At 42.1% G+C, this 19,789-nt stretch overlaps 1 protein-coding gene across 1 annotated transcript in view; it reads left to right on the forward strand.

Annotated features, from left to right (window-relative positions):
* Positions 1-7,666: 7,666 nt before the first annotated feature.
* fgfrl1a (fibroblast growth factor receptor like 1a) overlaps positions 7,667-19,789 on the forward strand; it is a 62,530-nt gene continuing 50,407 nt past the window's right edge. Inside the window, exons 1-2 of the mRNA XM_032555598.1 lie at positions 7,667-7,952; positions 9,769-9,867. Coding sequence (XP_032411489.1) covers positions 9,804-9,867 — 64 coding nt within the window. The 5' untranslated portion in view covers positions 7,667-7,952; positions 9,769-9,803. The remainder of the gene's footprint in view (positions 7,953-9,768; positions 9,868-19,789) is intronic.

A 19,789-nucleotide genomic window follows, 5' to 3' on the forward strand; every position in this document is an offset into this window, starting at 1 on the left:
TGAACTGAAATAAAAATTGATCTGTATGTAGGCCTGTCACGATAGCAAATTTTGCTGAACGATTAATTGTCTCAAAAATTATTGCGATAAACGATAATATTGTTTGAAGACCTTTTAACACTGATTTAATGGAAATGACGTAATAATGCATGTGATTTCCTGCCAAAGATAGATACACTTTATTTTCAAAAGAATATTTAACACTGGAGCTGATAAACAAAATAAACAAAACAACCAAAAATAAAAATAAAATGGATTCTCAGTCTCCATTAACAAAAAATGTACTGGAAAAAAAACTAAACAACATAAAGCCAAAGTGGAAATAAATACTGCATTCAACCAAAAGAGTGCAGATTATGAAGTCTGTATATTATGTTGCCCTTCAGTAATAATTAGCTTTAAATAGAGAAGATGGGCACATCGACTACCTGATGCAATAATTCACACTACATGATTTTTTGCTCCTATTTTTCCCCTTAAGACAATCTTAGATCGTTGATCTTTCTAAGATTGTGTGGTGTGTTAAGGTAGATCTTCGTTGCCGCTCTGATCTAAATCAGGATTTTTCCCCGACTGGGATCTTTAACGCAACCTGTTGAATGTGACAGGCAGCCAATCAGAAAGCGCGGATTCTCCTTAGCGCTTTCTGAGGGGAAATTACGGAGGGGAATCCCAAACAGCTGACACGGCGCAACCCGAAGTCCAGCGGACATTGGAGATGATATGTGGAAACAATATTAATGTTTATTCAACATGCAAAGAATATAGAAATGACAAGGGGAGGAGTTGGAGCGAAATTGCTACCGCAGTTGATAAACCCGGCAACGTTTCGTAAATAGGTTCTAATGATTTTCATTCAGTCAGGACTTTACGCTGACACTAGCCACATGCATTGCAGGTAGATTGTAGTAAAGCATTGATTAATGCCTGGTTTTAAAATTAGTTAACTGGACTTGTAGCCATTATTTTGTGCCCATTGTTGGACACCACATGGCCGAACCGAACCCGGTCCGGAACCGTTATACCTAGGATTTCTGTCGGCTCATGTTTGGTCTGTCAGGTTTTGAAAATGGGCCGACAATCGGCCGACAGCTCTAAGATCGGGTCGTCTGCGCTGGGCTTTACACTAAGGAAATGAGGTCAGAGGTCAGTGGAGAGCACCGGAGTTGAGCCTTTTTTCATTCAGTGTCATCAACAGAAAGAGAAAAAGGCCGGAAGAGACGATAATGCCGATAATTAAAATGACGTCGATAGTTTTAATTTATCGTACGATTAACTGCTTTATAGTTTATCGCGACAGGCCTATCTGTATTTAATAAAAATTGATCAAAACAGAAACAGAAATGAAACTAAATTCTCCCAATAGATTGAAAAAACACGATTTGTGTCTGAAACAAGTCAAATAATGTCTTCAGTTGGTTTCCTGGTTGTGACGCCTCTGTCGTCAGGGAAATAATCAAGGATTGAAACTTTAATGTTAAATAAATTAAACCAGAGAGTCGTGACCTGAAACGCTAATAAAGATCAACTTTGGGTTTATTACAGAGTTTCTGTTTCTGTGTTTGGTTACTGAACGTCCCTGATGACCTTTATTTTTTATTTTTTTGATCTTTTAACTTATTGATTCATCATCCTGAGTGAGTTTATTATTTTGGCTTTATGACTCGGGTTTAATGTAAACTGATACAGTGAGTCAGAGAACAGACTGTTTCCTACTTATCAAAATGAAAACAGCTCAGCGTCCAAATTAGCCCATAAAAGCAAAACGCAGCAGAACCCTGAAAGTACGAGAGGAGAAACTGGTCCGGGTCGGGCAGCCCGGCACAAACAGAATAAAATTAACGGCTTTCCATACGGGAACACGCGCATACCTGCAGGACTTCCTGTGGACCTGCAGGCCGATAAATTCAGCACCGAGAAACTGAAGCTGGGAGTGGAAATAACAGATAAAGCTGAATTTACTGTTCGATCAACAGACCAGGTCCAGAAACGACAAAAACATCGACTCCTCCGAGGGAATTCAGCTTCTGGAGCGAAGAAGAAACAGATTTTATTTGCTTAAGATCAAACCTCCATCAGCAAACCGTTTGAAAAGGTGAAGAACAGAAACAAACAGGAGTTAGAGGCCATGAAGCGATGCGGCCAGAGGTCGTGACCCCGTGAGCGAGTTTCGACCAGCGCAGGGCGAAGGACGAGGTGATGAGGTCATGGTGAGAGGAGATCAGGAAACCATTTTCCTCACATTACCTCACAGGAAAAACCATCATAACGCTAAAACAACTTCTCAGAATGAGAAACACACACACACACACACACACACACACGGCGCTCTAAATACTTTGACTATGCAGGAAGAACTCAAACAGTGAAAATCAAACTTTAACTTTAAGTTCCAATCAAAATATTTACGTTCAACAAAAACTAAAGTTTAAATCTGAACCAGAGAGGAAAATCAACCTCTGGTGACCTCTGACCTGGAAGAGGAACTTCATTTCTCACTACTGATTACTCTTTGAAATAGTTACTGATTACTTGATTTTTGTAAAGTAACTAAGTTACATTAATTGTTACTTTATTGGTAACTTTTCCAACTTGCTGGTTAGAATAAAACTCAATTTTTCCAAAATGTTTGATAAAAAAACTCAAACATTCTGAGATTAATCTTGAAAATATTCTTTAAAAACATAATAAAAACATTTAAAACATAAAACAAACATTAAAAATATAAAACTCAGAAACTTTCTATACAAAACATGGAAATTCCTGAATTTAAAAAGTCACAAATTTTCAAGAAAAATTCTCAGAAATGTTACGTTTAATGTCAAAGTTTTTAGAAAGGTCCAGGAAATTTCTGAACTTGAAAAGCTGAAAGTTTGTTGGAAAAAATCTCAATTTTCCAGAAAAAAGCTCGTAGATTTCTGAGCTTGAAACTTTCAGCAATTTCACAAGTTGAAGTTTTGGAATTGGAAAGGTTTTATTCTAGAAATTTTCTAAGATTATTTTCAAAATTTCAGTTTTTTCTAATAAGTTTTTGACTTTTGAAGATTAATCAGAAATTTTCCAGAAAAGAAGATGGAAATTTCGCATTTGGAAAAGTCAAAAATCTGTGAGGAAATTGACGTAGAAACTTTTAGATTAATCAACATTTCTGGGGTTTTGGCAGAAATGTATTCCTCGTCTTTTCCAGGTTTTGGACTTTGCGGGCCGTTTTTCCGTCGCTGCTTTGGTACATTTTTCTGATTCTTCACTGAATGACTCCAAAATCTGTGGAACGGCTAAAAACTCCTGCATGGAAACGTCTCGCCACGTTTATTCAGATCGGTTCATTCTGGATGTTTCATTCTAAGCTCCTCATTCTGTCTGCTTCAGACATTTAACCGAACAAATTAATCGATGTATTTCACTGATTTCTAGTCGATAAAGCGACAGAACTCGGAGTTCACATGTGATCGTCTCCCATTAAATGTATCATTCGGTTCTGATTCTGTTTTCCTTCTGCTCCATTAAAATAAGATTTATTTTATCCGCGGAACACGGCCGGCCCGCCGTCGCCGACCGATTTCATGCATGTGTGTGTTTGGGATGAGAGAGAAACTGCTGGAAGTAACGGACTGGGGGAACTGCAGAGCGCAGCTGCGTGTCGCTCGCAGCCGTTTCCCATTATCAGCGCCAAAAGCAGCTTGTTAAAAACAACCAAACGCAAACCGCAGTTTTCAAAATGACAGAATTCCTTCATAAATCGGCTGGAGGTGAGACAGAAAACAGGCAGCAAGCAGGAAACAGTTATGATACGATACAGGAAAAAACGCACATTTATGCTCCAAAACACCCAAAACAAAAGAAACATGAATTTATACTCTGGAAAATTTACATTTATACTGAGGAACGGGAAAAAACGGGGAAAACCAGATATTTACAGTAAAACGCTGCTAAACTGTCATCAGAAGTAGAAAAATCAAACTGCAGATGATGATGGGAGGAATATGAAGAATATTTCACTTTAAAGTAAATGGATTATTTGAATTAAAGATGAATCATTTTTATGTTATCACCGTTCAGTGATTTTTAACTTTCCTAACTTGAAATTAATTTTTTTTGCCCAGAAAGTTTATGAGATAAAACTTATTTTTTTCTTTGCAGATAAAAGTTAAATCTTCTCTGAATCCTCCAGACGTCCTCTGAGGATTCACGTCACAAGATGGCGCCGTTGGAAACAGCAACAATCTGCACTGATGCTATTCTGTGAGAAATATTGATTATTGCTTCAGCAGCTCCTGTTTCACCATGAACCCGATTTACCGCCAGGATTCAGACCAACAGGAGGGATTAGGATTATTTACAGCCCGCTGATAATCCGCCTGTTCTCAGATTAAAGATCAGCTTGGAGGAAAAACGGAGAAATTAAAACAAAAGTCAAAATTCTGAGGAAAAAAGGAAAAAAATCTCAGACAAAAGCCAAAATTATATTTTTTTATCTTCTTCCATATTTATTAATATTAACGATAAAAATAAATCAGATTTTAGCAAAAACAGAGAAATGAGCCTGAAGAGCTGCTGGTTCAATTCCCCACAGCGACAGAGAGAGAACTGTGTGTGTGTGTGTGTGTGTGTGTGTGTGCGCGCGCGCGTGTGTGTAAACTGTAATCACTGTCAGCTGCTGCAGCCAGGCTGCCTCTTCATGCAACATTTACTGTTTGATACAAAGATGAAGCATCTGAGGCCGGTCCAGAGCAGAACCACCAGACCACAGACACACACACACACACACACACACCCACACACACACACACACTCTCTCTCTCCATGAATAATTCTGTTTTGCTTTGCGGGGAAATTGCTGCTCTTTGGCCATAATTGTTTGAAAACTGGCAGCTAATTCTGACCTTTTGAAAACAAAGTCTGCAGATTAAATGTGACGTTTTGCTGCTCCTGCAGAATATAAACGCCTCCAAACCTAATCCAGAAAACGATCCGCGCCGCCTCTGCCCTGCCGACCCCAGAATAAAACGTTTTGCTTTTGATTTCTCCAAGCAGAGGAGGGAAATCTGAGAAAACACTCAGAGTTTTGGACATTTCTGAGCTCCAAAAGTCAAAAATCTGCAATAAAAAACTCAAAAATGTTGAGATTAAAGTTGGACACTTTCTAGAAAAAACTTTGAATTTTCTGATTTCAAAAAGTCTAAAATTTGTGGGGAAAAAAAACTAAAAAATGTTTCAGTTTTAATGCAAACTGTATTATTATGAAACATGTTGGTGGCAGAATCTTGATGTGGGAAAGACGGATGGAGCAAAGTCCAGGAGAATCCTAGAAAAGAGTTTTGGGTGAGAAGATGCACGTGCACACCACACTTTTCAGATTCTTATTTTAAAACATTTCTATTCTTTCTACTTTGTGAGTTTGTTCTATTTTTTGTCCACAAAATCCTAATAAATTCCTTTAAAAAGAATCTTAAAAAGTTGGAGGCTGGAGTTTCTGCCCTGCTGTAGCATAATTAGAGTTTAATTAAACAGAAATAGAACAAAAGTATTCAGTATTTTCCTCAAAATATTCAGTATTTTCCTCAAAATATTCAGTATTTTCATCAAAATATTCAGTATTTTCAGCAGTCATTTAATGCGGTCCTCTGCCGCCATCTGGTGGTGAAAGTGGAGATCGACATAATTTCAGTTGAATCCTAGGCGCCATTTTTTCGTTTTTTTAAAATCCCAAATAAGTTTTTCAATTTGAGAAAAGTTACAAAAAATCCTTCATAAACTAAAAAAAAGCAAACAGAAATAATTTTGGTAATTATAACTGAGATAAAACAAGGAAGAAATTTTTCTGATTTAACTTCTGACAGTGAAAAAAAAAATCTCACTGTAAATAAAACCCATTTAGAGTTTAAAAACTTCACCAAACCTTATTAAAAACAGGTTATAATTCTTGATAAATATCTACTAAGTTATTTTTTTAAATTATTTTTATTGAAAAACATCATATTTCTGCAAAAAAGAGGACGATTCATGTTCCTAATATTAAAGCAAATAGTTTCCAACTTAATGAGAAAATAAATTGATAATAGTGATTCTTTGAATGTTTTTCTGATGTGGAATTTTACTCTCCTTTTTCTAAATAAACTGAAAATCTGAATTCATTATTATATCTGAAGCATAATTTGGTTATTTTTGTTTTACTCAATGTTTTTAGGGACCAGGCTGAAGGTCAAACAGTCACCAGATGTCCTGGGTCAGTTCAGTCACAATCTCCACTGAAAATATGTTTTGATCAATAAACCTACTTTATTTTTATTAATTTGTTAATAAAATCCATTTAATTAATGAGTTGATTAAACATGTTGTGTTAATTTTACATAAATATTCCAGTAACTTAGACTTAGACTGACTTTATTGTCATTTTGCATGCACAGGGTGTATACAAAACGAAATTTCGTTGCATACGGCTCAGAACAATGTTTTGAGGTTCCAATGTTATGGGGTTACTCCAGAATAAAATAAAATACAATATAAAATATAAATATAAATATAAGTATAAAATATAAAGTGCAGGAATGACAGTAAAATAGAAGTTATTTAGTTATGTATATGTGCAAGGTATAGCTTCTAATAATTCGAATTAAATTAAATTAAACGTAAAAGAAAATATTTTCTATTTACATTTTCTTTAAAAAATACAAAAAGATATTTTAAGATGCTTATTTTTTAATACTTTGTCATTATCATTATTCTACCAATAAAGAAAACTACATGAGGGTTTGTGCACCAAACATTTCAAAATGGACTTAAATTCATATTAATGGATTAGTTTCAATTTAAAATGTAATTATTCGGATGGAAAAATAAGGATTTTGTGATATTTCCAGTTTCTCAAACAGTTACTTCTATTTTGCAAAAGAAACGAAAACAAGGCCCGTTGTAGCTGCGCGTCATGTAACAGCTACGAAGCGCCACCAGGTGGCAGTATAGCGCTGTTACCTGGACCTAGCCGTGCGCTTTTACCGTAGAAAGAAAGGAAGAAAGAAAGAAGGAATAATTTTAAGCATTCATTTCTCTTAACTTTGATTTTCTGCTTACATAAAATGAAAACACATTTAAGATTTCAATATTACACCAATAAAAAAAGCAGTAAACAAAAAACAAAACAATAAAAAATCAGGCGGATATTAGTTCAGAAATAGCCATTTTTCTGTCGGTATATTGAAAGTATAAAGTATCAAAAGTATGGAAAAATGTAAAAGTAAAATTATAAATAAAGAAGTTAGGAAAATAATTATGGAATTAATTTTCAGTATCAAAGAGCACCAATAAATAAACATAATATACTAATTAAACCCACTAAATAGCATTAATTTTCACAGAAGTTAAATTGTTTTTCTTATTTTAGCTCATAAAATAATAATAATGATTTTAATGAATAATCTTGCCTTTACTTTAATAACAGAATGTCCCTTTAATAACTCCTGTCTGACGTGCTCCGCTGCAGTACTCGCATCTAATTTATTAATTTTAGTTTAGTTAATTTTTTCCTCCCGAACAGCTTCAAATTCGTCCTCCATCTTCCTGCTCTCTGATTGGTCGGCTCTCTGATTGAGCCGCTCCCTGATTGGCGGAAAGTTCCGGGCTGAGGCGGGTCTCTCCACGGACTTTTGTTTTCTCGCCTGCGGCTGAAATTTGGACGGTGCGGATCTGCTGGAGGCGGTTTGGACTCTTGGTTCCGCTGTTTGGTTGTGGATACATGAGGAGTTCGGTTCCGTTCTGGTTCCGTTCTGGTTCTGTGAGTGTTTCTGGGCCTCTGCCTGCTCTCTGTGAGCGCTTTCCGCTCGGACTGTCATTGAGAAAGTCCACATGTTGGCTGGCTGGAGACACTTTCTGCATCTTTTTCCATCTGGAAATCTGATTTGTTTGGAGGAGTTTGTTGGAGGTCAAAGTTTCTGCTCTGCTCGGATAAATTTACAGTAAGTCTGACTTTATTTTAAATATATTAAGCAGATTAAGCCTCATTTTTGTGTATAATCTCCATGAAACCAACTTTGTTTATTGTAAATAAAGATTGTACACATTTGTCCTAATGAAATTCTAATTTGAAAAGTTTCCCAGACATCTAAATGTCCTCTATTATCTGTCAGACCAATAAAGAAACTATAATCTAAACGTTTATTTAGTCCTGATTGAAAATAACAGTGAGAGAACCTGGACAACAGGCTGGTAAAAATCGGTACCGACACCGGATCTCCTCTAAGTTATGGGTGAGAATTTATGTTGCATAAAGATTAAAAGTGTCTGCTGTAAGGAGAGCCATGTGGACGGGATAAATCTGCTACTTCCAGAACATCTGGGCGATTTATCTCCGTAATAAACCCATCAGCCTCTTCTGACCGGACTTTTAAAACCCTTTAAAACCTTCAACTTCTGAAGCTTTACTTTTTACTCTTTATACTTTTACTATTACAAGAAAAAGAAGCTAAAACGTGACACAACTGATAACCGTTTATTTATTTAAAACGGTGGGTGGGAAAAAATTACTTTTATTACAGTTATGCTATAAAATTTAGCTACACAGAAAACATTTAGTTGTTGTCCATCAGGAAACATGTTTATTGTTCATAATTTATTGTTTATTGAATATATTCTGCTTCTATCCTTTTATTAGCTGCACTAGTCTGCAGGCTGCTGCTTTACAAAACTGATTAAAAAAATGAATCTAACATGTCAGCTTCTTTTCCGCTGCAGGAAATCTGCTTTTAACTAACATCTTACTTTAGTTTTAAGGGAAAGAAAATCATGAAAGGGATAAATATGTTCTACAGTAGAAATGATTCATTTTGATAGAAGTTATGCTAAAAAAGCACAAAAATGACTCCATAACAAAATAATGTTCCTCTCAGGTCACTGATGTTATTCCTTGCAGAAATGAAAAGAGGAAAAACATTTTTAGTAAGCTAAGCAATAATGTTAGCTCTGCTAATGCTAAACTGCTAAAACATAGAGATATGAGCAAAAGCTAACATTTAACCGCTAGACATGTAAAAAATTAGCAGAAGCAAATGATAAACCAATAAACACATTAAAAAAATTACAAAAGTACACAAAAATTTAGCAGAAGCTAAAACTAAACTGCTAAGCAAAGAAATTAGCTGAATCTAGCATTAAACCGCTAAACATGTAAGAAACCGCTAACGCAATAGCGTCACATATAAAGTATCATATGCTCACATCAAATCTCAAAACACGTAAAAAAAATAAGCAGAAGCAAATAATAAACACATTTAAAATATTAGCGGACGCTAACGCTAACCAGGACGACGTCTGTCTCTCATCTTCGTGTGTGAAACTCACTAACAGCAAAGTCCTCGGATTCTTATTATTACTTTAACGTCGTATTAACTGATGACAAACATTTGATGTCACATAAAGTTCATCCGTCTCATGAAAATGAGGAACATTTTATGGCAATAACTGGTTAAAAATGGCGGCCGGCTAAATGCCTGTCACATAGAAACCATCCGAACTGAGGGGTTAGCATGCTAATTTTGATGATTATATTCAGACCTGGTCGATTTTTACAGTAACGTGCTGCAGGCTTTAGGAAGAGGAACCGTGTGAATGTTTTACCTGGTTCATTTTGTAAATCGCAGCGGGTCTGGAGGTTTTAGTTCCGGTTCTCTGAGTTCGGGTCAAAGTCCGGAGGTCAACGCGGAAGATGACCTTTTCTTGGATCAGGATGTCGTTTCTCTGCATCAGTATGAACTTCTGCGTCTTCCTGCCGTCCAGGTCACCTCACCTCGCCTCTTCTCCGTAAAAACAAAATGGAGGTTCTGCGGATTGGTCTGCTGCTGCTGGAGGTGATGATGATGTCATCGGCGGCCAGAGGTGAGTCCGCCGCAGGACATGAACACGGAGACACTTCACCGGGAAGACAGACGGTCTGCGTAGTTCTGCTGTCTAACCTGATTACTTCTTACCCGCTGAGCCAGTGGGAGCATGTAGACATTTAAAGGGCCGGTATCAGATTTCCATCATATCATAAAGTTTTTCCCTCATCAAAAACAAACCTGGAGGTTTGCTTTGATTCTTTCATGTTTGAGAAATTGTTTAATCTCCATGGCAACCATTCACCTGCTAAATGTCTGGGTGGACCTAACCCCGCCTTAGAGCGCAACTCCTCCCCCACTCAGCTCCTTCAGACTAGCCAGCAGGAATTAGCAAGCAGCTAATTGCTGTTCGGTTCGATTTTCTGCCTCCTGCATGATCTGCAGCTGAAACAGAGGACAACAGCGTCAGGCATCAAGGCATCAGCATCTGGTGGAGTGTCAGCGTCAGGTGGAGCATCAGGCGGAGCGTCAGGTGGAGCGTCAGGCGGAGCGTCAGGCGTCAGGCGGAGCGTCAGCGTCAGGCGTCAGGTGGAGCGTCAGGCGGAGCGTCAGGCGTCAGGCGGAGCGTCAGGCGGAGCGTCATGCGTCAGGCGGAGCGTCAGGCGGAGCGTCAGGCGTCAGGTGGAGCGTCAGGTGGAGCGTCAGGCGGAGCGTCAGGTGGAGCGTCAGGTGGAGCATCATGCGGAGCGTGAGGCGTCAGGTGGAGCGTCAGGTGGAGCGCCAGGCGGAGCGTCAGGCGGAGCGTCAGGCGTCAGGTGGAGCGTCAGGCGTCAGGCGGAGCGTCAGGCGTCAGGTGGAGCATCATGCGGAGCGTGAGGCGTCAGGTGGAGCGTTAGGTGGAGCGTCAGGCGGAGCGTCAGGCGTCAGGCGGAGCGTCAGGCGTCAGGGGGAGCGTCAGGCGGAGCGTCAGACGGAGCGTCAGGCATCAGGCGGAGCGTCAGGCGTCAGGTGGAGCGTCAGGCGGAGCGTCAGGCGGAGCGTCAGGCGTCAGGTGGAGCATCATGCGGAGCGTGAGGCGTCAGGTGGAGCGTTAGGTGGAGCGTCAGGCGGAGCGTCAGGCGTCAGGCGGAGCGTCAGGCGGAGCGTGAGGCGTCAGGTGGAGCGTTAGGTGGAGCGTCAGGCGGAGCGTCAGGCGGAGCGTCAGGCGTCAGGCGGAGCGTCAGGCGTCAGGTGGAGCATCATGCGGAGCGTGAGGCGTCAGGTGGAGCGTCAGGCGGAGCGTCAGGCGGAGCGTCAGGCGTCAGGTGGAGCGTCAGGCGGAGCGTCAGGTGGAGCGTCAGGGGGAGCGTCAGGCGGAGCGTCAGGCGTCAGGTGGAGCGTCAGGCGGAGCGTCAGGCGGAGCGTCAGGCGTCAGGTGGAGCGTCAGGCGGAGCGTCAGGCGTCAGGCGGAGCGTCAGGCGTCAGACGGAGCGTCAGGCGTCAGGCGGAGCGTCAGGTGGAGTGTCAGGTGGAGCATCATGCGGAGCGTGAGGCGTCAGGCGGAGCGTCAGGCGTCAGGCGGAGCGTCAGGCGGAGCGTCATGCGTCAGGCGGAGCGTCAGGCGGAGCGTCAGGCGTCAGGTGGAGCGTCAGGCGGAGCGTCAGGTGGAGCGTCAGGTGGAGCATCAGGTGGAGTGTCAGGCGTCAGGTGGCGCATCATGCGGAGCGTGAGGCGTCAGGTGGAGCGCCAGGCGGAGCGTCAGGCGTCAGGCGGAGCGTCAGGCGTCAGGCGGAGCGTCAGGCGTCAGGCGGAGCGTCAGGCGTCAGGGGGAGCGTCAGGCGGAGCGTCAGGCGGAGCGTCAGGTGGAGCGTCAGGCGTCAGGCGGAGCGTCAGGCGTCAGGCGGAGCGTCAGGCGGAGCGTCAGGTGGAGCGTCAGGCGTCAGGCGGAGCGTCAGGCGTCAGGTGGAGCATCAGGCGGAGCATCAGGCGTCAGGCGGAGCGTCAGGCGTCAGGTGGAGTGTCAGGTGGAGCATCATGCGGAGCGTGAGGCGTCAGGTGGAGCGTTAGGTGGAGCGTCAGGCGGAGCGTCAGGCGTCAGGCGGAGCGTCAGGCATCAGGTGGAGCGTCAGGTGGAGCGTCAGGCGGAGCGTCAGGCGGAGCGTCAGGTGGAGCGTCAGGTGGAGCATCAGGTGGAGTGTCAGGCGTCAGGTGGAGCATCATGCGGAGCGTGAGGCGTCAGGTGGAGCGTCAGGTGGAGCGCCAGGCGGAGCGTCAGGCGTCAGGCGGAGCGTCAGCGTCAGGCGGAGCGTCAGGCGTCAGGTGGAGCGTCAGGCGGAGCGTCAGGCGTCAGGTGGAGCGTCAGGCGGAGCGTCAGGCGGAGCGTCAGGCGTCAGGTGGAGCGTCAGGCGGAGCGTCAGGCGTCAGGTGGAGCGTCAGGCGGAGCGTCAGGCGTCAGGTGGAGCGTCAGGCGGAGCGTCAGGCGGAGCGTCAGGGGGAGCGTCAGGCGGAGCGTCAGGCGTCAGGTGGAGCGTCAGGCGTCAGGCGGAGCGTCAGGCGTCAGGTGGAGCGTCAGGCGGAGCGTCAGGCGGAGCGTCAGGCGGAGCATCAGGTGGAGTGTCAGGTGGAGCATCATGCGGAGCGTGAGGCGTCAGGTGGAGCGTCAGGTGGAGCGTCAGGCGGAGCGTCAGGCGTCAGGCGGAGCATCAGGCGGAGCGTCAGGCGGAGCGTCATGCGTCAGGCGGAGCGTCAGGCGTCAGGTGGAGCGTCAGGCGGAGCGTCAGGTGGAGCATCAGGTGGAGTGTCAGGCGTCAGGTGGAGCATCATGCGGAGCGTGAGGCGTCAGGTGGAGCGTCAGGTGGAGCGTCAGGCGGAGCGTCAGGCGTCAGGCGGAGCGTCAGGCGTCAGGCGGAGCGTCAGGCGGAGCATCAGGCGTCAGGCGGAGCGTCAGGCGTCAGGTGGAGCGTCAGGTGGAGCGTCAGGTGGAGCGCCAGGCGGAGCGTCAGGCGGAGCGTCAGGCGTCAGGCGGAGCGTCAGGCGTCAGGCGGAGCGTCAGGCGGAGCATCAGGCGTCAGGCGGAGCGTCAGGCGTCAGGTGGAGCGTCAGGCGTCAGGCGGAGCGTCAGGCGGAGCGTCAGGCGGAGCGTCAGGCGTCAGGGGGAGCGTCAGGCGGAGCGTCAGGTGGAGTGTCAGGTGGAGCATCATGCGGAGCGTGAGGCGTCAGGTGGAGCGTTAGGTGGAGCGTCAGGCGGAGCGTGGAGCGTCAGGCGGAGCGTCAGGCGTCAGGCGGAGCGTCAGGCGGAGCGTCAGGCAGACTTTTGAGAAATGTGCCATTCAACAATCTGAAACTGAAGGCAGCACTAGTTGTGCATCTAAGTTTGTTTTGCACTAACACAGATTTCAGCCGTTTCTGATTTCTCATCATGTTGGTTTTTATATCTGTTTCATTCTTTCACTCTGTTCTGATCTTCATCTGTTTCCTCTGTTTATCTTTGCTGATAAAGAAAATATGGAGAAAAATGAATCAAAGCCAACAGATTCCTGCAGATTTTAGTTTCTTTTTTCCAGATTTAACGTTGCGTTCAGGATCAGCGCGTCCATTTGAGTTTAATTTATGAAGCCAAACAAAAGTTAGAAATTTAGAAAATGTATTTTTGAAAAATTTGTTTTGTAGTGATTCTGATTCCAGTCGTTTCTCCGTTTCTGTTTTTACACTCTGCATATCAGTAGAACATTTAACCAGCCGGTTGAACTAGCAGCTCTGATTTCTCACACATAATGTATAATTATTGTTACTAAAATACTCAAGCTGATGAAAAATGTTGCCAAATATTCAGAAATATTTTCATTTCACAATAAAATGATGATTTTGTTTTTAAAATAGTTACTGAGCTCCACAGTAAATCCTGTTTTTACCCAAATAAAGACTTTGATCTCTTTGAAGTACAGATTTAAAATCTCTCTGATCCTCATCTCAGTCAGATGATTAATTATTGATTGATGAATTGGAAAGTTTTAGTTTTCTGTCTGGCTGACAATGGAGGACATGTCGACTCGACGAACTGCAGACCGACGCTCCGAACGACGAACAAACGAACAAACGACGAACGTCAGGAAACGCCTTCTGCTGTAAATTCCCTCCGACGCGCCGGAGGTGTCGCTCTGCTGCTGCCACAGGGGTCAGAGGTCATTTTAGCTAACAGATAGCTCCTCCCTTCAGCGGGTTGGGTTAGGGTTAGGCGGACCAGAGCCGGGTCGAGTCGAGGCGGTCTCTGATTGGTTCTGTTCTGTTTCGCTCGTACCGAATTGAGGCTTCAGTCGGATCCGGTTCGACTTTTTGAGTCTGGGCCCAACATGGCCGCCCTGAACGGGACGCAGCGTGGGACGGAGCGGTCCGTCTTCATGCTGTCGGATGTCCCGGTGCGTCTGAACCAGACGGTTCTGCTCCTGCTGCCTTCCTGTTTTACCGCCGCCGTCACAGTTTTACTGCCCTGCTAACGCTGCCTCCTATAGACCCGTTTAGGCCGAGTCCCTGTTTGCTCTGGCTCCACTAATGGGGCCGTCAGGGTCGTCTGGCTCTGCGGGGGGCCGCCGATGTTTGCACAGCAGGAAGAAAAGCAGTGGAGGAGATAACACCACCGATGACTTTAACCTCTTCAGCTCTGAGAAACCTCCTCCATCCAGATGTTATCAGACCGGCTGCTGAAAACTTTCTTTTCTCACTTTGATTTGACCCGTCATCACTAAAATCAATATGAACAAATTATTGACTCAAAATTAACTCCTATATTTTGCTGAAAAGTTACTTTTAAGTTAGTTTTGTTTGATTTGAAGTGTATTTAGACTAGGCCTGTCGCGATAAACGATAAATCAATTAATCGTACGATAAATTAAAACTATCGACGTCATTTTAATTATCAGCATTATCGTCTCTTCCGGCCTTTTTCTCTTTCTGTTGATGACACCGAATGAAAAAAGGCTCAACTCCGGTGCTCTCCACTGACTCCTCCCTTCCTCATTTCCTTAGTGTAAAGCCCAGCGCAGACGACACGATCTTAGAGCTGTCGGCCGATTGTCGGCCCATTTTCAAAACCTGACAGACCACACATTAGCCGACAGAAATCCTAGGTATAACGGTTCGATCGGGTTCGGTTCGGCCATGTGGTGTCCAACAATGGGCACAAAATAATGGCTACAAGTTCAGTGAACTAATTTTAAAACCAGGCATTAATCAATGCTTTACTACAATCTACCTGCAATGCATGTGGCTAGTGTCAGCGTAAAGTCCTGACCGAATGAAAATCATTAGAACCTATTTACGAAAAGTTACCGGGTTTATCAACTGCGGTAGCAATTTCGCTCCAACTCCTCCTCTTGTCATTTCTATATTCTTTGCATGTTGAATAAACATTAATGTTGTTTCCACATATCATCTCCAATGTCCACTGGACTTCGGGTTGCGCCGTGTCAGCTGTTTGGGATTCCCCTCCGTAATTTACCCTCAGAAAGCATAGAGGAGAATCCCCGCTTTCTGATTGGCTGCCTGTCACATTCAACAGGCTGCGTTAAAGATCCCAGTCAGGAAAAAATCCTGATTTAGATCAGAGCGGAAACGAAGATCTACCATAACACACCACACAATCTTAGAAAGATCAACGATTTAAGATTGTTGTAAGGGGAAAAATAGGAGCAAAAAATCATGTAGTGTGAACTATTGCATCAGGTAGTCGATGTGCCCATCTTCTCTATTTAAATCTAATTATTACTGAAGGGCAACATAATATACAGACTTCATAATCTGCACTCTTTTGGTTGAATGCAGTATTTATTTCCACTTTGGCTTTATGTTGTTTAGTTTTTTTTTCCAGTACATTTTTTGTTAATGGAGACTGAGAATCCATTTTATTTTTGTTTTTGGTTGTTTTGTTTATTTTGTTTATCAGCTCCAGTGTTAAATATTCTTTTGAAAATAAAGTGTATCTATCTTTGGCAGGAAATCGCATGCATTATTACGTCATTTCCATTAAATCAGTGTAAAAAGGTCTTCAAACAATATTATCGTTTATCGCAATAATTTTTGAGACAATTAATCGCTGAGCAAAATTTGCTATCGTGACAGGCCTAACTTAGACGTTTGCAATAGTAAGAAGAGAAATTTGTTCCAACATTTTTAGAACAAAGAACATGTTCAAAAAATTTTAATTAGAAAAAAAAAGCATTTCACATTGACCAATAGAAATGCATCTTCTGGCTGGGACTTCAGAGGAAGTCCCGCCCCCAAAGGTGTGAAACGGAATCAGGAAAACGCGATTTAAAAAAACATAAAAATCCATTAGTAAAACCTTAAAAATGTTTTTAATTATTTAAAACTGAAATCTGGTTAAAAAATAATAATAATAATAATAATTAGAAAAAATAGCAAACTTTATAAATGAGGTTCAAGTACTCCCCAAACATTGTAAAATACTAAATGTATTTATTGTTATCACAAAATGTTCAAAGTTTCATTGTTAAAATGCATTTCTTTCCATGCGTTTGTTTCTTGCAATAATATTGGCACCAATTTCTCTCCATACAAAGAAATTAGACGTGAATACTTGGTAAGATTTTGTGTCTTTGCAGTGTCGCTCGTCCATTTTATGAACCTGCAGCACATTTAATCCTTAAAATGGAGTTTACAGATTTCAAACATCCATATTTAGTCAGCAGGAATATTAAAGGAGGTTTGGAGGCAATTCCTGCTGCTTGTAATTCATCAGTATCACGTTTCTCCGCCTTCGTCCCGACATGTTCAGAATACTGCGATGCATTTTTCCGTTTACTGTTTTTCAGAACCAAACCTGAGATTCATGAGTCTCATCATGAAGAGAACAGTCGGTCTGCCGGTCGGTCGGTCTGCCAATCGATCGATTGGCCGGTCTGCCGGGTTGTTTCGCTCCGTCTTTATTCTGAGGTTCATCAGAAGGACTGAAGTGGTTCGGAGCAGGGGTGTCCAAACGGCGGTCCAGGGGCCACTAGGGGTCCTCTGCAGGACTTTGGGCGGCCGCTGGCCTCAGAGACTTCCTTCTTTTAGAGAAAACTTTTTTACAGAAAATATTTCTGCATTTATCTTAAATTACTTTCACTCAAAAGAAATAAAACAATCAACCCCAGAGTTTTGAAACTTGTCCTGTGCTAGCGTCTTCTGCTACGATGATTTACTGATCCGCTTTCTGGAGAAATATGACTTTTTGTTGATTTCAATAAAATACATTTTTCAGTTTATTATTGAGCAGAGAAAATAAAAATGCAACAACAAACAGTTTTATTCATGTCTAAAAATCAATCAATCTACAGTCAGAGGCCAGAATCGACCATTAAAAAAAAAAAGTATTTATTTTGGGTTTGTATTATTTATTTCCTGGTTTATTTCAGCTGCCACCGTCATGCAGACGTCTCTGACAAGACAGAAATAAAAAGACGCTGAATTAAAAAACACTCTAAAAAATAAAAGTCCGCAAAATACATAGAGTGGCTTTACAAAATAAAAGTAGAACACCATTCTAATAAATAAATAATAATAAATTAATGAAATGAATAAATAAAACTGATTTATAAAATAAGCTACTCATTTAATAAAACATTTTGTGGACGTTTATTTATTTGGAGTATTTAATTTGGAGAAAAGTTTTTAAAAAATGACAGAAAAATAAACTCAGAAATTTAATTATTATTTATTAAAACTTTATTAATTTATTAATTCATTTAAATTTTAATAAAAAAACTCGTAGATAAAGAGATTAATCAACATTTTGCACTTTGATGCGTTTCTTTGGGTCCAAGAAAATCCAGAAAACAAGATAAAAACGGGGAAAATATAGAAACTCCTTCATTTCCCATTTCAGACTAAAATCCGTTTATTTTTCCCTGTTGGAGATTTTTTTGTTGGATAAACCGGATCAGAGCTGCGGGTCCAACGGGCTTTTTTATAATTAATTACTTTAAAATTCATGTAGATCTCAGAGTCCTGAAGGTAAAGAGATGAAATCCTGGAAGAAGCAGAAAAACCCAAATAAAAGTCAACAGAACCGGATGAACAGAACCGGATAAACAGAACCGGAGGAACAGAACCGGATAAACAGAACCGGAGGAACAGAACCAGAGGAACAGAACCGGATAAACAGAACCGGAGGAACAGAACCGGATAAACAGAACCGGAGGAACAGAACCGGAGGAACAGAACCAGAGGAACAGAACCGGAGGAACAGAACCAGATAAACAGAACCAGAGGAACAGAACCGGATAAACAGAACCGCAGGAACAGAACCGGATAAACAGAACCGCAGGAACAGAACCAGAGGAACAGAACCGGATAAACAGAACCGCAGGAACAGAACCAGAGGAACAGAACCGGATAAACAGAACCGCAGGAACAGAACCAGAGGAACAGAACCGGAGGAACAGAACCGGAGGCCATGGGTCCGGCAGCTGTCCGTCTTGGCGTTGTGTGAGAGTTCTGTGAGAAATGTGAGTTGGGTCCAACCAGCTGCTAACTTTTCCCTTCACAATAAGAGCTCAAAATCAGCGTCTAACAGCTGTTTCTGTTGCTACGGAAACGCCACCACTTCCTTTGTTTCTTTAACTTTATCAATCTGCGCTCACTGAACGTTATTTAATTTGGATTAAAAACATTTAAGATGCTCTGGGAGGGTTGACGTTTAATTTGATGTTTTATTATCTTAAGAGTTTTAAATATTTTCCTGGCTGTTGGCTAATCTGCATTTCAGTTTGTATTTCGTTTATTTTAATCCAAAGCAGCATTGATGTGTTTGTAAAAGCTGTTTTTATCGGTTTATTTGGATTGAAAACACAGCGTTTAATATTGTAAAGATGGACTGATCCCTCTGCCGGGTCTGATTTTCCTTTAACAACTTAAAAAAATCTTTAATAGCTTCCCTGAATACTATGCTAATGTAGCACTTTAGCATTAAATTTAGCCAAATGCCACTTTGGTTTAGCACTTTATTATTAGCTTATGCTAAATACCATGTTTGTGTGGCACTTTAGCCTTAGCTTAGCCCAAATGTGATGTTGATATAGCACTTTAGCATTAGCCTGGCTATATTTACAATTAGTGCTTGAGAATTAGCACAGCTAACGTTTTAGCTAGCGGTGTCCTCCACTGGTTCCAACCAGCTGTGTTCAATGTGATGTTTGAGTTAAATCCATTTTAGCGATTAATAAATCTTCCTGTTTTTGAACATTGAAGTTTTAGAAAATCTAGATTTTTTAAACCACTTTGAACTACAGAAACAGGATTTCTGTAGTTCAAATGAAAAAAAACAGTTTTTCAAAATATTTTCTATCGTCTTATTTATTTGTAAGAAAATGTGATTTGTTATAAAGAAATGTGTGATTTTAATTTTCTTACTTTCCCCAACGTGAAGAAGTTGTTTGGCTGTGAAAGTGTCTGATTTCATGACTTTATGAAATAATTCCCCGTCTGAGGAGCGGACGCACGGCGGACGCTACGAAGTTTCGCTCTGACTTGATTACTGGAAATAAATCGAAAAGCAACAGAGGAAAGCATGGCCGACGTTTCTGGCATTTTTTCCCAAAGCGAGAAGCCAAACACTGACCAGATCTGTAAAAGGTTATAAAAACAGATACCGGGTCCGATCTCCAGTGAAAGCGGGGGACGCTAATCCCTCGCTATGCTAACGTGTAGCTGGAAGGCCAGCAGACCAGTAAGCTGCGTTAATCATTCCTGCTGCTCGACCCTTCACACCGCCGGCTCAGCGTTCTGATTATCAGAGTAATCCCTGAGTTGTGCTGGCACCGTCGTCACGCTGGGACACAACAGGCCTTTTCTCTGCATCTAATTAGCATCGCTACCTACAAGGCTAATGCTTTCTGCTAATACTCTCTGCTAAAGGTTTTTGCTAATGCTCTCTGGGATTTAACCGCTCAGCTGCAGGGAAGGGACAGAAATCTTGAGAAGAGTTTGAATCAACCCAGTTTCAGAAA

The sequence above is a fragment of the Xiphophorus hellerii genome, chromosome 23 (genome assembly GCF_003331165.1).
Source record: "Xiphophorus hellerii strain 12219 chromosome 23, Xiphophorus_hellerii-4.1, whole genome shotgun sequence".
NCBI classification, from domain to species: Eukaryota; Metazoa; Chordata; class Actinopteri; order Cyprinodontiformes; family Poeciliidae; genus Xiphophorus; species Xiphophorus hellerii.